Source organism: Coffea eugenioides, chromosome 10, assembly GCF_003713205.1.
Source record: "Coffea eugenioides isolate CCC68of chromosome 10, Ceug_1.0, whole genome shotgun sequence".
Taxonomy (NCBI): Eukaryota; Viridiplantae; Streptophyta; class Magnoliopsida; order Gentianales; family Rubiaceae; genus Coffea; species Coffea eugenioides.
In genome coordinates, this window is record NC_040044.1 from 5169480 (window position 1) to 5182313 (window position 12834).

At 35.7% G+C, this 12834-nt stretch overlaps 1 protein-coding gene across 4 annotated transcripts; it reads right to left on the bottom strand.

Moving 5' to 3' along the window:
* Positions 1-6199: 6199 nt before the first annotated feature.
* Positions 6200-11536, bottom strand: LOC113749124 (apoptotic chromatin condensation inducer in the nucleus-like). Of its 4 annotated transcripts, XM_027292789.1 has the most exons (7): positions 11138-11535; positions 9680-10481; positions 9061-9598; positions 8628-8939; positions 7829-8029; positions 7585-7736; positions 6200-6977 (listed from the first exon to the last, which is right to left on the bottom strand). In XM_027292789.1, the coding sequence occupies exons 2-7, from the start codon at positions 10436-10438 to the stop codon at positions 6531-6533; spliced, it is 2409 nt and encodes an 802-aa protein (XP_027148590.1). In that variant the 5' UTR covers positions 10439-10481; positions 11138-11535; the 3' UTR covers positions 6200-6530. The 4 variants fall into 4 exon arrangements, with proteins under 4 accessions (XP_027148590.1, XP_027148589.1, XP_027148587.1 ...); XM_027292788.1 differs by having other exon boundaries at positions 8628-8891; positions 9061-10481; positions 11138-11536; XM_027292786.1 differs by having other exon boundaries at positions 9061-10481; positions 11138-11536.
* Between the last annotated feature and the right edge of the window lie 1298 nt (positions 11537-12834).

The following is a 12834-nucleotide window of genomic DNA, read 5'->3' on the forward strand; positions in this document are numbered from 1 at the left end:
GAAAGCAGAGTCTCATAAAGTCGGACCACGGATGTTCAATAAGATGATCATTGTCGATCCTTCATTTTCGGATAAGATGGATTTGTTATACCAATTCAAATTGAAATAGTAGTTTAGTAGTGATAGGAGACTAGTCATTAGTCAATTAGGAAATTTCCTTTCTTTTCGGCAGAGGAGACTAATAGCTAATTATTAGGACTTCCTATTCTTTTTTCTTTTGTGGAGGAACGCAGCAAGAAGAAAAGAGACTTTTTACGCTGTTTTGGCTTTTCTTTTCTTTTTCATTGGATTTTTTTCATCTCAATTGGAGAGAATGCCTTCAACCATTAATTCTGCAATTTGGCATGAGACTTTCTCAACGGAGATAAACTAAATCTCTTTTTCTAGTTAAGGAATAACGGATGATTTGGTTCAACTTAAATTATGAGATCGAATTGATTTTATTTATTTATATTATTTTCTGGTATTCGTATATTTTTTGTTTTATTTTCTTATGATTGTTGTATTATTCAATTATCTTGGGCCCGAATTTTAGCCTAATTCAATAACCTAAAATCAATTAGAATAATTAAATTCGTAATTGTTTAATTATTTTAAATTAGTGGTAACTGGTATCATTGGCTTTGTGCCAGGGAAATATACGGACTAATTTGAAATGACTCTCGTAACGTGTTGTTGGTTAGAGCAGGGTTTCTCTAATTCTTAAAACAATTGAAAAGTTGAACTCTAAGGTCGTACCTAAAGTTATTTCGCAACTAGGATAATAGTTAATAGTTGTACCTTAGCTATCGATAATTTAAGGAGAAATTAACTGTCATCGCTTATTTGACAGTTATAACCTGTTTATCAGTTTATAAGTGAAATTATTATTGTATCGATGATCAATTAGGAGAACCATTTTCGAACTTGCTTTTTGGCTAGAGTTCGTCCAATATTATTTGAGTCTTAATAATTTGTCATTTAATTTTTAGCTATTTATTATATTCAAGTAGTACAGTTTATTGTCATTTTTATAAAATCCCCCATATCCTGAAGTCTAGAAGAAATTAAATTCTCCCAATCCCTGTGGATTTGACCCTGGCTATCACTAGATACAGAATTTGTATTCATTTTGAGTAGGTATTTATTATTATACAGGTACAACAACCTGTCAAAAATCACATATCAAAAATTTAGGAGCCTGTTTGAATTACAATTCCACAATTGTACGTATCTTACCACACGGCCGATAGTAACAACTAACTGATAATTTAAGAAACTCACCATTACGAAAATCACATATCAAAAATTTAGAAGCTTGCTTGAATTACAATTCCCACAATTCTACGTGAATTGTTATAACGTATTTTACTCTCATAATTATTCACAAAACTGATGATCACTAACTCATTTTCATTTGTCATCCACACAAACCAAATACAATGAGAAAAAAAAAAGACTATGTATCAAGCTGTCACTATGGACGATCCCACTTATAAGCATTTCAACGGCGCCTCAATTCCAAACTTGCAAGATTGCAAAGGAGAAAACAACTGATCATAAAACAAAGCCTATATCGCAATGATCCTACTGAAATACTTCAAAAGATTCAATAAGTTTACTTTCAAGAAAGACAAGTCTCACAGTACATTCTTTTGTAGTACGAACTCCACAAAATTCAATAGAATCAATTAAACCACCAATATTGACTTTTGTACTAAAGGTTGGTTGGTGCGAAAAATGTTCACACCTTCATACAAGATTATCAAGTTGAATGCATAATATTTGTATGCATTTTATTTTGAAATTAAATAAAACATGCGATTACATTCATTTTTATCCATGTATCATCTATTTTCTAATATAAATTTCTATTATTATTTTAAGATCCATCTTCTACAAAAATGCAGCTCTTGAATAATGTACATATTTTATCATTCTTTGAACTATTACTAAACAAATCTTAGATTTTAATTATGTTGGTACAAGTTTTTAACTTTTTTTAATTCACCGTTGCTTTTTATTTTTTTCAATAATATCAGCATCATACGTAGCACGGGTATTCACACTAGTATATATCCTAGCCTCCCGATGTATTAATCTTTAAAGAAGAGGACAAAACGAAAAATAGCGTTCTTAGAAGGCCAGCTTAGTTACCTTTTTTTTAATATTTTTTTAGTCGTAAAGGGGTGAGATTTAAGATGTTGAGAAGAGGAAATTTGAATCAAGACCTCCAATTTCTGATGTGTCACTCTTAATCAGTTTAGTTACGTTGAGATAAGCTGATATTAATTAAAGTGATTGGACATAGACATGGACGTAGTTTGAAAGTGAAGCTGCTTGGCTTTTACTTGGGTAGTCTTTATTATAGGTTTACAGAGGTTTTCATTAGATTAATGAGTTCCCGAGGAACATTATTGTGGAGTTAATTAAACTTTATCAAGCCACTGAATTGATTTCTTCTTCTCTTTTTTACAACTCGATGGTCGAGGGCAAAAGAAAACATGGTACTTAATTTGGGTGGTGCAAATATTTTTGAGTGCATGTAGCGCATCCTAATTCTTTATACTTTTATGACATAAACATGTAACAAATCCTTATTAAGTAACGAGTTTTATAAAACTTAATTACTGTGAGAGCAATCATAAAAACTGGTCAACTTATTACGTTAATGATACCTTTCTCGGCCTTTTGACCAGATCAAGTGTAGTATCTGTCCCTGTGCTCAAAAAAATTATTAGGTTAAGAATTATGAGAGGAGAAAAAACACAGGGAGATGAAATTCATCCACTTGCGAAAGAGAAAACATTTCTGTTGTCAAATATCGTAGTAATCCTCAAAATGTAGCTATTAGGTCAAATTAAGCGTGTGTGCCCCTTCAAAAGAAATCAAAACTAGAATAAAGTGTTTCTATTTTGCTATACGTGGTAGCTTGGAGGAGTTCTCAGCCGATTCATTAGTAGTAGTTGTTTCCTGTTCTCCATTTTTCAATATCAGAAACTCTCACAGTTTTGATTGATTAATTATTCTTATTATCGTAGCCCAGAAAACCCAAAAAAAAAATAAATAAAGAGAGAGTCTTTTTTCATGGCCTATATGATGGTGCACTAAAACATTTCCATGTGTTTGTATTTCCTGTTCCTGAGGGCAAAGGCACTAGCTCTATTACTGGCCCATGCAACACCTAATATCAATCACCGAAATCCTTAACGCCTCTGCCAACAAAAAATTAATTCTCAAGAGCATTGGCATATGCCCCGTGTACCCCCAATAAAAGCTGGTGTCGCCCTTTTAGAAAAAGCCTAGCACCAAATTAGAAAGTCCCCATCCAGCCAACCCTCCACAGCGTAATAGTTAACTAGTCCCTGTTGATCAAGAAACACCTGTAATCAAATGCAATAACTCCAATTCTGCAATGGCCATATCAAAATCACCGTCATTTTCAATCTCACAGGAGACTGGAAAATTGCGCCAGATTCTTTGAACCCACCAATATCCCTAGTGGGGTACATTTAACCTTTATCCAAATAGGATTAATCTAATCACGCAGTTATTGTGCCAAACTGCATGATTAATAATTGCACAAACGTCATTAGTTTCAATCTGATAAGTTTTACTATGCCGACCAAAGAATGCGTCAAACATGATCAAAACCCCCGAACTTGCTCTACCATATTGATCGGGACCATCAATACATAAAGAAATTAATACAGGATGGGACATGCATTAACTTTACATGGTTGACTGGCCAAAAAATTCACCGACCCCATTGACCAATTTGACTCTTGAAGTAGCCAGAACCGCGTTTCTTGCAGAGACCGCTGTTTGAAATCCTTCTCTCAGCTTCAGTCTCTCGTGGAGGTGATGAACTCTTGATGACTTTGCTAAGGATAGACTTGATGAAATGAAACGCTATCTAATCCTATGAATGGTTGGGAATTTTTGGGTTCTCTCAGTTTTCAGGCTCCACGTGTTTATGTGCATAGACCAGGGACGGTTTATCTTTCCCATGAGATGACTAAATTGACACCTGATTGAGACCATGTTCTTGGTTGTCCAAATAATATCCATGACTCCACGCAAAATTGATCATCAATCATGGAAGAAAAATTGTCCTTTTTCCTTTTAATCATTTTCCCTTTATGTCGCGCTACTTTTCTCTAATCTTTATTTCAGTGTATATAAGATTTACTCTCTTGGATTAATCTTTCCTGCACTGACACACTTTCAGTGTATACACCCAAGTGTTCAATCTGATTATTTAACTATATTTTCTACCCAAGTACTCAACATTTTACCTTTTGTCAACACAGATATCATCTTTGCCCTGATGACAAAACAGCGCAATTGGATGAAATATCTCCGCTGATTAGCTTTACATTTTTTTTGCCAAGATTGTTGGAACAAATCTTTAGTGGTTTCTCCTTGTGCTCGCTCCAATTTGCTTAAAAGTTTGATACGATTGTACTTAGAATAGTCCTCTGCCAGGATTAAGGAAACAATTGGGAATGTAATGTCCCCCAGGTGGAATCTTCGAGAAGTGAAGAAATGTGGTCATTGCGACCAAGTATCACGGTCCATACAACCCCAAAAAAAAGTAACTACCATAGTCGAATCAATTGCAAAGTTCGGAAAAAAGTGATTTAAGTGGGATTTGGAATCTGTCCATGAAAGAAATGCATTCATTCACAAATTTGTCTCTGACAAGACAACTAGGGAAGGAATTTTGAGTCGTCAAAAGTAGTTCATCTACTTTCCCATCCAAAGACAAGAAACCAAAAGCTAGCACGGGGAAGAAGAAATTCTCAACTTAGAGAGCAAGGAAAATCACATGATGCAAATAATTGCGTCTCGATCAATTCATGCAAGAGCCGGCATTCCCCTTCATATGGGATCCTACAGTATATTCTTATTCCGACTGATCCATTTTGATCAATGCCATCCAGAGAAAGAAAGCCAGAATTCTATACTTGAGGTCCAACGTTTCTTGGCAGGACATGATCATAGCATATGGCTGACAGCACATGGTTTCTCAAACCAAAGTCGTGGTATTAAATATAATAATACTACTAGTAAGTTCATGTTCATCCTCAAATTTTAGGCTGAATAGTAAGAAGTGCAAGGTATCGAAACTTGACACTTTAACCAAACAAAAGCTAGAAAACAACGTTAACGGAGCAAAAGCTAGAAAACGTACGATTAAGCTATCGAGACAAGTTTGATGAGTAATAATACCACATCAAAGAATTCAAGGTACTTGAGCTCAATACTTTTTAATTTCACTAAAAAGTTAAACCAACATTTAGCATTGGATGTAGGTAATTAGCATGTAGTATCAAACATTCTATGGTCTTCATCTTGATTGGGAAGGTAAACAGCATTGTTTATTGCTCGAGAAGTCCTCAACAAATCTTAGATAGAAATTTAACCTAAATACAATCAATGCTTGGGCTTGGAGCACAAACTTTTGTCTGACGGTATAGCACATGTTAGAATAGGTGGGCACATATAGGTCGGAGAGGGGTCAACTTATTTTTCAATCCTCCAAAGTCAATCAAGCCCATATTAGGTGGGTGCTTCTTGCCATCGTTTGGTTGGTTTATGCTTGGCTGTTAGGCCTCCAACTGATTGAAGTCACAAAAATTTAGAGAGAGAGAGAGAGAGATTCTATGGGCATTGTTTGGTTCGACTGACCCTAAAGATGTTCAAAGTACTCACAAACTTAAGAGTTGTTAAGTGGAATAAGATGTTCCAATATCTTAGCCTAATTGGTTGATGCAATCATGCAAAAGAAAAACAGTTCTTGGCGTTTGGCCTTACCATTTGAACAAAAACTTCTTTCTTTTTTTTTTCCATTTCTTATTATTTTTGAAAGATGATAAAAATTAAATCCCTATATAGAGTAAAGATGAGGAAAAACGTGGATAAAGCCTGAAAAGTTGGTAGGCGCAAAACAGTTCTGGTCGTTGGCCTGATATTCTTCTTTTTCCATTTCTTCTAATTTTCCAAAGAAGATAAAAGACTCGTTTAAGAGGCCAGGATTTCATCCCCATCAAAAGCAAAGATACGTAAAGACAAGGATAGAATATGATCAGTTAATAGATGCTCCTGCAAGCTCGGGTAAACGGATTGCCAAACCACCTGTTTCCTGAACTTGTTCAATCACCAAGAAACTTTTGCTATGCAATCAGAAACCCATTCCCACCCCGAGATGCCTGGCAAAGAAAGAAGCAGTTTTGGCATACATCTAATAAACTGTTTCACGAGCAAGAAGTTGTTATCTAGTATCAACCACTGTGTACAAATAACAAAGCCTGCGCAACTCTCCTATCCAGCGTTATTCAAGGGTTACAGAAAATATGGCCTAAAATATAGAGGAGAAACACAAAAACCTGCAACTATTTGTTAATAACTAGCCCTGACTATATTAACGACCAATCTATGACAACTGACAAGCTAGCTAGCCTCTCGCAAATTCCATATGCTGGGAGTAGATGCAAAGGTTCTCACAAACTGTTTCAACTCGCTACAAGCCAATCTCCATTCACTAGTCACTTTCTGCGTCTGCTGAGTTTTACGGCAACTTGTTCATCAGTTAATGGTAAATAATAGATGCGTGGAGTGGTTTTGGTCTTCCTGAATAGGTCATCCAAAGTGACTATTGGTGGATCAACTGTCGCAGCAACCGGAGAACGAGGCCGAGCCAAGCGTTCCCTTGTTGTGGGTGGATCAGAAGTGGTCTGTTGCTCTGAGCGATGGGGTTGCTGCCTTACATCCTGTTGGTTTACAGGTGTTGGAGCCAATTGCTTAGAGGGAGGTTGCGATGGCATCACTGAAGTCGAGTTTACAGGTGCTGCAGATTGTGAAGGAGCCTCTACCTGCAATTTTACTTCCTCAGGATCAACAAACTCTGCAATCAGAAGTCGTCCCCCATATGGAGGCCATTGAAGATTGTAAACAGCATTCCGCGTCTCCATGGCTTCCTCAGTAGAAGCATACTGCAGAGAAGATAGAACTCATTATCACGTACCTAAACTGTAAATATTCATCACGCTTGGGCTCAGAGCAGAGAGTTTTACCAGACAAATAAATGTTTACAGGCATCGTATTGTTAAACTGCAAATAGGTAACTATTGCAGGACCTTTTCTTTTAATGATCCAACTTTAAAAGAAAATTTTTTGCTTTGTCCTTTTTTAATTAACAAAAAAGATTTTTCTCACTTTACTGCAGTAACTAGCGGGTCAACGCTATTTGCTTCAACAACCAAAATGTTCAAGTCTAAGACCAAGTGGTTCCTCTAACAAAGGTCCAGAGGAAACTCAATACAGTGAAGTTATGCATAAAACTTCGACAACCAACAGCATTTTATATTTATGTGCATACATGCAAGGTGCTTGACAGCACCTTTCGCAAACCAAATTGAGGTCCCCAAGAAACAGCTACAGTATACATCATACAGACCCAAGCGCCACAGAAGGTAGCAGGAGAAAACTCAAAATACAGAAAGCAAAACAGTATTTTATCCCTTTATTGCATATCAGCCAAACAACAATAAATCACCACATTAGCAGCCACAAACATAGGGAGAAAGCGAGAGAAGCTACCGTCACATAGCAATGGGTCTTGATATGATCCATCCAAAAATTGCAAATTGTACCCGTTTTGGAGAGGAGCTCTTGCACAGCTTTCAGAGTAAAAGGGCGAACAAAGTGATCAATGCGGAGGGAGTTAGTAGGTGTTTTCGCCGATGGAGGCACTGCAATTGTTTAGGAAAGGAAAGAATTAAGAAGTTATTGCATGCACAACTACGACTTGATATGGGAAATTTTGAGTTCATAAATTACATACCAATACGTTCATTGGTGGCATCTCTACCAGTTGCAGAGTTAGATCCATCAACAAAAGGAGTTGTTGCACTCTGAACCACAGTCTTTGATGTTGCAGAAAGTGAAGTATCTGGGATTTGTGCTTGAGGAATTTTCACACTTTCATTATTCCATCTCCTCTGCCTCTTCCGAGGTTCCTTATTATCTGGTGCAGCTTCAACTGCTAAAAGCAATTTAGAGACCAATCCAGATTACAAAAATGAAAATTTCCATGGCTAATTAGTTTATACAAAATATGATATTGGCTTATCTGAACCCAAGATCAAATTTTACGGCTGGTAAAATATTTTACTAACTCAACCAGTATCCTTAATCTCTGATTTAATAAATGAAACCCCGTAAACATAACAACCAACACATTCATCTCGCAAGGAATACATATCTGATTAGTGAGGACTATCCACCACAAAGCACAACAGTTATGCTATTGGCAGGGAATAAACAAGCAACAATCAAGACCAACGATTAAGCTATTTGCAGTTTTGCAGCGAACGAAGAGAGAAAGAGACAACAGTTCTACAGCTAATTATGAAAGATAATAAACCATCTTAGCTGATGCAGTGCTTCATGAGAAACAATACAACCCCAAATATTGTCAATATCCAATATAAACTACACACAGATTTTTAACAATACACATTCTCTTAAAATTGGTGAACAATCACATCAGCAGGTGTATACCGGTCAGAAGAAGTTAGCATATTTAACAATCAGCAGAATGGATGGTCAGATGAAAAGAAGGGACTAAACCTCAGTAATACCTTCAAATTTTCTTTTCTCAGCCGATTCAGCCATTTGATCACTATTTGCATGTGATGACTTCAGGGTATGAGAAGGAATATCAGCTTGTGGAGCTTCAATGTCACCAGCAGATTTTGCAACAGTTTCTTCATTTGGCTTGGTCTTGTCACCAACTTTCTTAGGATCAGAATCGGAGTCGGCTTGTCTTGCCTCCAAGCTATCATCTTCCATGGAATCATCAGCTGAAGACTGATCTAGATTTATCTTTTCAAGTGGTTCTCCATCTGTCATGTCAGTCATCTCAATAAATTTTGCATCTGAGGATTGGTCATCTGCTTGGAAGTGAATTTTTTTCCCCAAGAAGAATAATAAAGGAGAATGAGAAAAGGTTACAAATCAAACATAAGTACCCATCAAAAGGAAACTAAAGTGAAATGTAACTGTCAATCAAACCTTGTGACTCTCTTTGCTCAGCAGAAGCAGCAATCTCAAATTTCTCCTCATAAGATGATTCCATATTCTGTGTAGGCAAATTAGCCCCGAAAACATCATCCAAATCTTTTTTTTCACTAGAGGGCTCTTCAGTGAACTTATTATCATCTGCTAGTTCATCTTTGGTCCTATTCTCCAGGATATGGTCCATTGCAGAACCCTCACCTGAATTATCAATTTTCTCAATATTTTTCACACTACATTTATCATCATCAGCTTCAACAACAGAACCTGGTTTCACATCTGGCACTTGATCATCCAGTGAATAAAAGCTGCCACCTGAAGGGTCTTTGCTGGATGATGGCTGTACCATCTCTTGCCTAACAACTTCTGGTTCTAATTGAATATTATTAGCATTTAAGTTTTCCTTTATTTCATTTTTTTCATAATTAGATAAACTATCAGTTTTAATTGACTCACACTGTACTTGAAACCCTAAATTTGGGCTAATCTCATGTACCTGGTTGCTTGAGTAGGAGACAAGAGACTCGGCATCCATCTGCGAAGGCTTTAAAGAATCATTCTCCAACTTAAGACCAAAGTTATGTGAGTTTTGTTCACTATCTGCAATTGGTACTACCTCAAGATCCTCGTTGCCTGCCTCTGCAGATTCATTTTTTGTACTTGTACTAATAGGTGCAATGGTACTACCTGCAATTGGTACTACCTCAAGCTCCTCATTGCCTGACTCTGCAGACTCATTTTTTGTATTTGTACTAATAGATGCAGTGTGGGTATCAACAACTTCATTCAAAATACCGCTGCTTTTGCCAGATGCCTCTAAGATTCCTTCATTGTCCAGATCATCCTTACGTGCAGATGTCAAAATCTCGTTTCCCTTGGCAGGTCCGCTGTTTCCAATTACTCTTTCAGGACATTCACTGAAACCGATTGGTGTTGACACTAGCTCATCTTTATTGTTACTGGTATCAACAGCATTACACAAAACGTCTGATTCCACATATGCTGGAACAGAAATAGAACCACCAGTAGCTTTTGCTTGATCTACTTCACTAGTTTCGTCAACAATCGGAATCCCACTGACAAAGTTGTCTACTTTAACTTCATTCACATATTTATTCTCAGCAAACCCAGAAATTTGCCCGGAATGAGGTTGCAGTATTGGAATATTAGGCTCATTATTGCTGGGTTCAAAATCCTTGTACGTTTCTGTCCCAAAACTTGCCCTTTCATTCCGAATTGCTTCATCCAATCGTCTTACCAGGTCATCCTTCAAGCCTTTTGTCATCAAGTTACGTCTCTTAAGCTCTTCCTTCAGTTCAGCCACCTTCCACTTATTGATTGGTCGATCATACAGAACCGGATATTGTGTCGACATTTTTCTTATTCACCAAGCCAAAAACTTCCTCTTACAACCAATCCTTTCATGAAAGAAAACCAAATGAGGAATTTCAGATTCCCAATAAACCTTGGAAAACAGCAAAGAGAAAGAGACAAGCTGAAAAATTGTTTTTTTAAGATCCATACATCACATCTACTTTCAAATTTTTAATATACAGCCAGAGATAATTTTCTGCTCGTTATTTTTGCATTCTAAAACATGACAAAAGTGCTTTCTTTTAAATTCTTTCCCTGATCCTTACCCCAAATAACACCCACAGAACCCTTAAGTGCATCTAAGTATATATAGCATCTAAAGTAACAGCAACTATCGAAAACCAAGAACTTAGCAAGCAATTACGTGTCAGCCTCGGAAACGAACAATATTATATTAACATGTCCTTAACAAAACAGCTTCCGCAAAGAAGGATGGCAAAACTCCTAAAAGTTTATAGTAATCTATTCAAAGAAAATTACACCGGGAAACCTTAGAACTCTAGCACAAGGTACAACGTAAAACGAAATTAAGCAACAAAATATATATTCCACTCAAGAAACAATAGAAGCATAAAAAAAATTTTAATTAATCACAAGTTTCGGAGCAAACCCATATGCCCAAAACCAAAAAGATACAATTTTGTGCATTGTTAAAATGCATAATGCATGATAGAACAGAATATTTAAAGGAAACACTTACCAGTGCAAATACCCCTTCCCGTAGCAGATATTCAAACGAAACCCTAATTACCAAATACACCAGAAAAACGTTAGAGTAATTTAAAAATGATAACCCAATTGAAATTACACTCGTTAGCGCCAATGCACCCCCTGTAAAACATTCAAGAAAACAAATTTCAAGCAATAAGAGATTTTTTCTGTTTCGAGATAAGAATTGTCTGAGCAGAATACAACTATTGTCCTCAGGTGGGGAGTAAAGGGTGCAGAAGAATTGGATAATCAATAATTAAAAAGATGATCACAAGGTAGGAAGAGTATATTTGGGGATTTAATTTTCTGGTAATAATTTTACTAATATATTTTGTTGCATAATCTAAAGGATGAGAAGGATAAGGACGGAGAGGAAAGAGGGAAGTTGGTAGTTATTTTCGTTTCTGCCCTGGGAAAAGGAAAACTGAATAACCGGATCTTGGTCCGGATTTGTTTACATAATCAATCGGGTTGCTAGGTCCAAGTCCGCTCAACTTTTAACACTCCTTTTTTGAGTTTTTCTTCTTTTTTTTCCCCCCTTTTTCCCACACTTATGACTTTTTTTTTATATTTTTGGTTCGCTGTTTATTTTGGTTCATAAACATTTAAAACAGTCTGCTGCTACTAAACACAAAAAATGTAGAAACCAAAGGAAAAAAAAAAAGAAACAAAAAATGTTACAACAAAGTTTAGCTCGCCTTGTTTAGTGGTTATTAGGAACTACATAATATTTATAATTTTCGTAATTTTTCATCCTACTTTTTACTTTCAAAATCTCTTCGGTGTTTTTTTATTTTAAATAAAAATATCTAAATTTGCATCCACATACCAATAATATATATATATATATATATATATATTTTTTTTTTTTTTTTTTTTTTTTTTTTTTTTTGCTCAACCTATCAACTTTACAAGATATGATTCTTTGTTCAAACATATATATATAAAAAAAAAAGTAAAGTGGTTGAAAATATAAAAAAAATAATTAAAATATATTTACTAAATGATAATCCATCCAAACAAATCAATGTAACATTTGTTTAGAAACGAGGGTTGAGTTCAGTGATAACATGAGAGCGATTGTAAGTAAGAGATTTTAAGTTTAATACTTCCCACTTAAAAATAAATAAATAAACAAACAAGATTTTCAACAAAATGACTCTATCAGAAAACTGGTGTATACTACATAATTTTGCCTGCTAATTAGTAATTACCACAAATGGAGAATCCAAGATTTTACTTTAGTTACTATTTGCGCGTACAATCCGAGTATAACGCCCTGAAGTAAGAAGACAACTACAATTGGCGGTAGACTTGTGGACGCGTTAAAGCATAAAGTTCATGCGGGAAATTGGGCCTCTGAACTTGTAAAGTATTAGAAGAGATTGTACTGAAATAAGGCCCAAATACATAAGGCCGATGCTTGGGCAAGGATATCATGTTATCTTAACAGAAAGACAACTAAAAGCGGTGTTAGAAACGCCCAAGTGGCCCAACTTAGTTGATCTCTTGCCCACTTCTTACTCCCTACTTGTAAAGCTTGGGTCTTGTTTGAATTATTATATTTTGAGAAAAAAATTTATATTTTCTATAAATATTCTTTATTACACATTTTTAAATCACTTTTTTTTTATACACATCATATTTTTTTTTTAAAAAAAAGTTAGGATAATTTTTTTCTAAAAC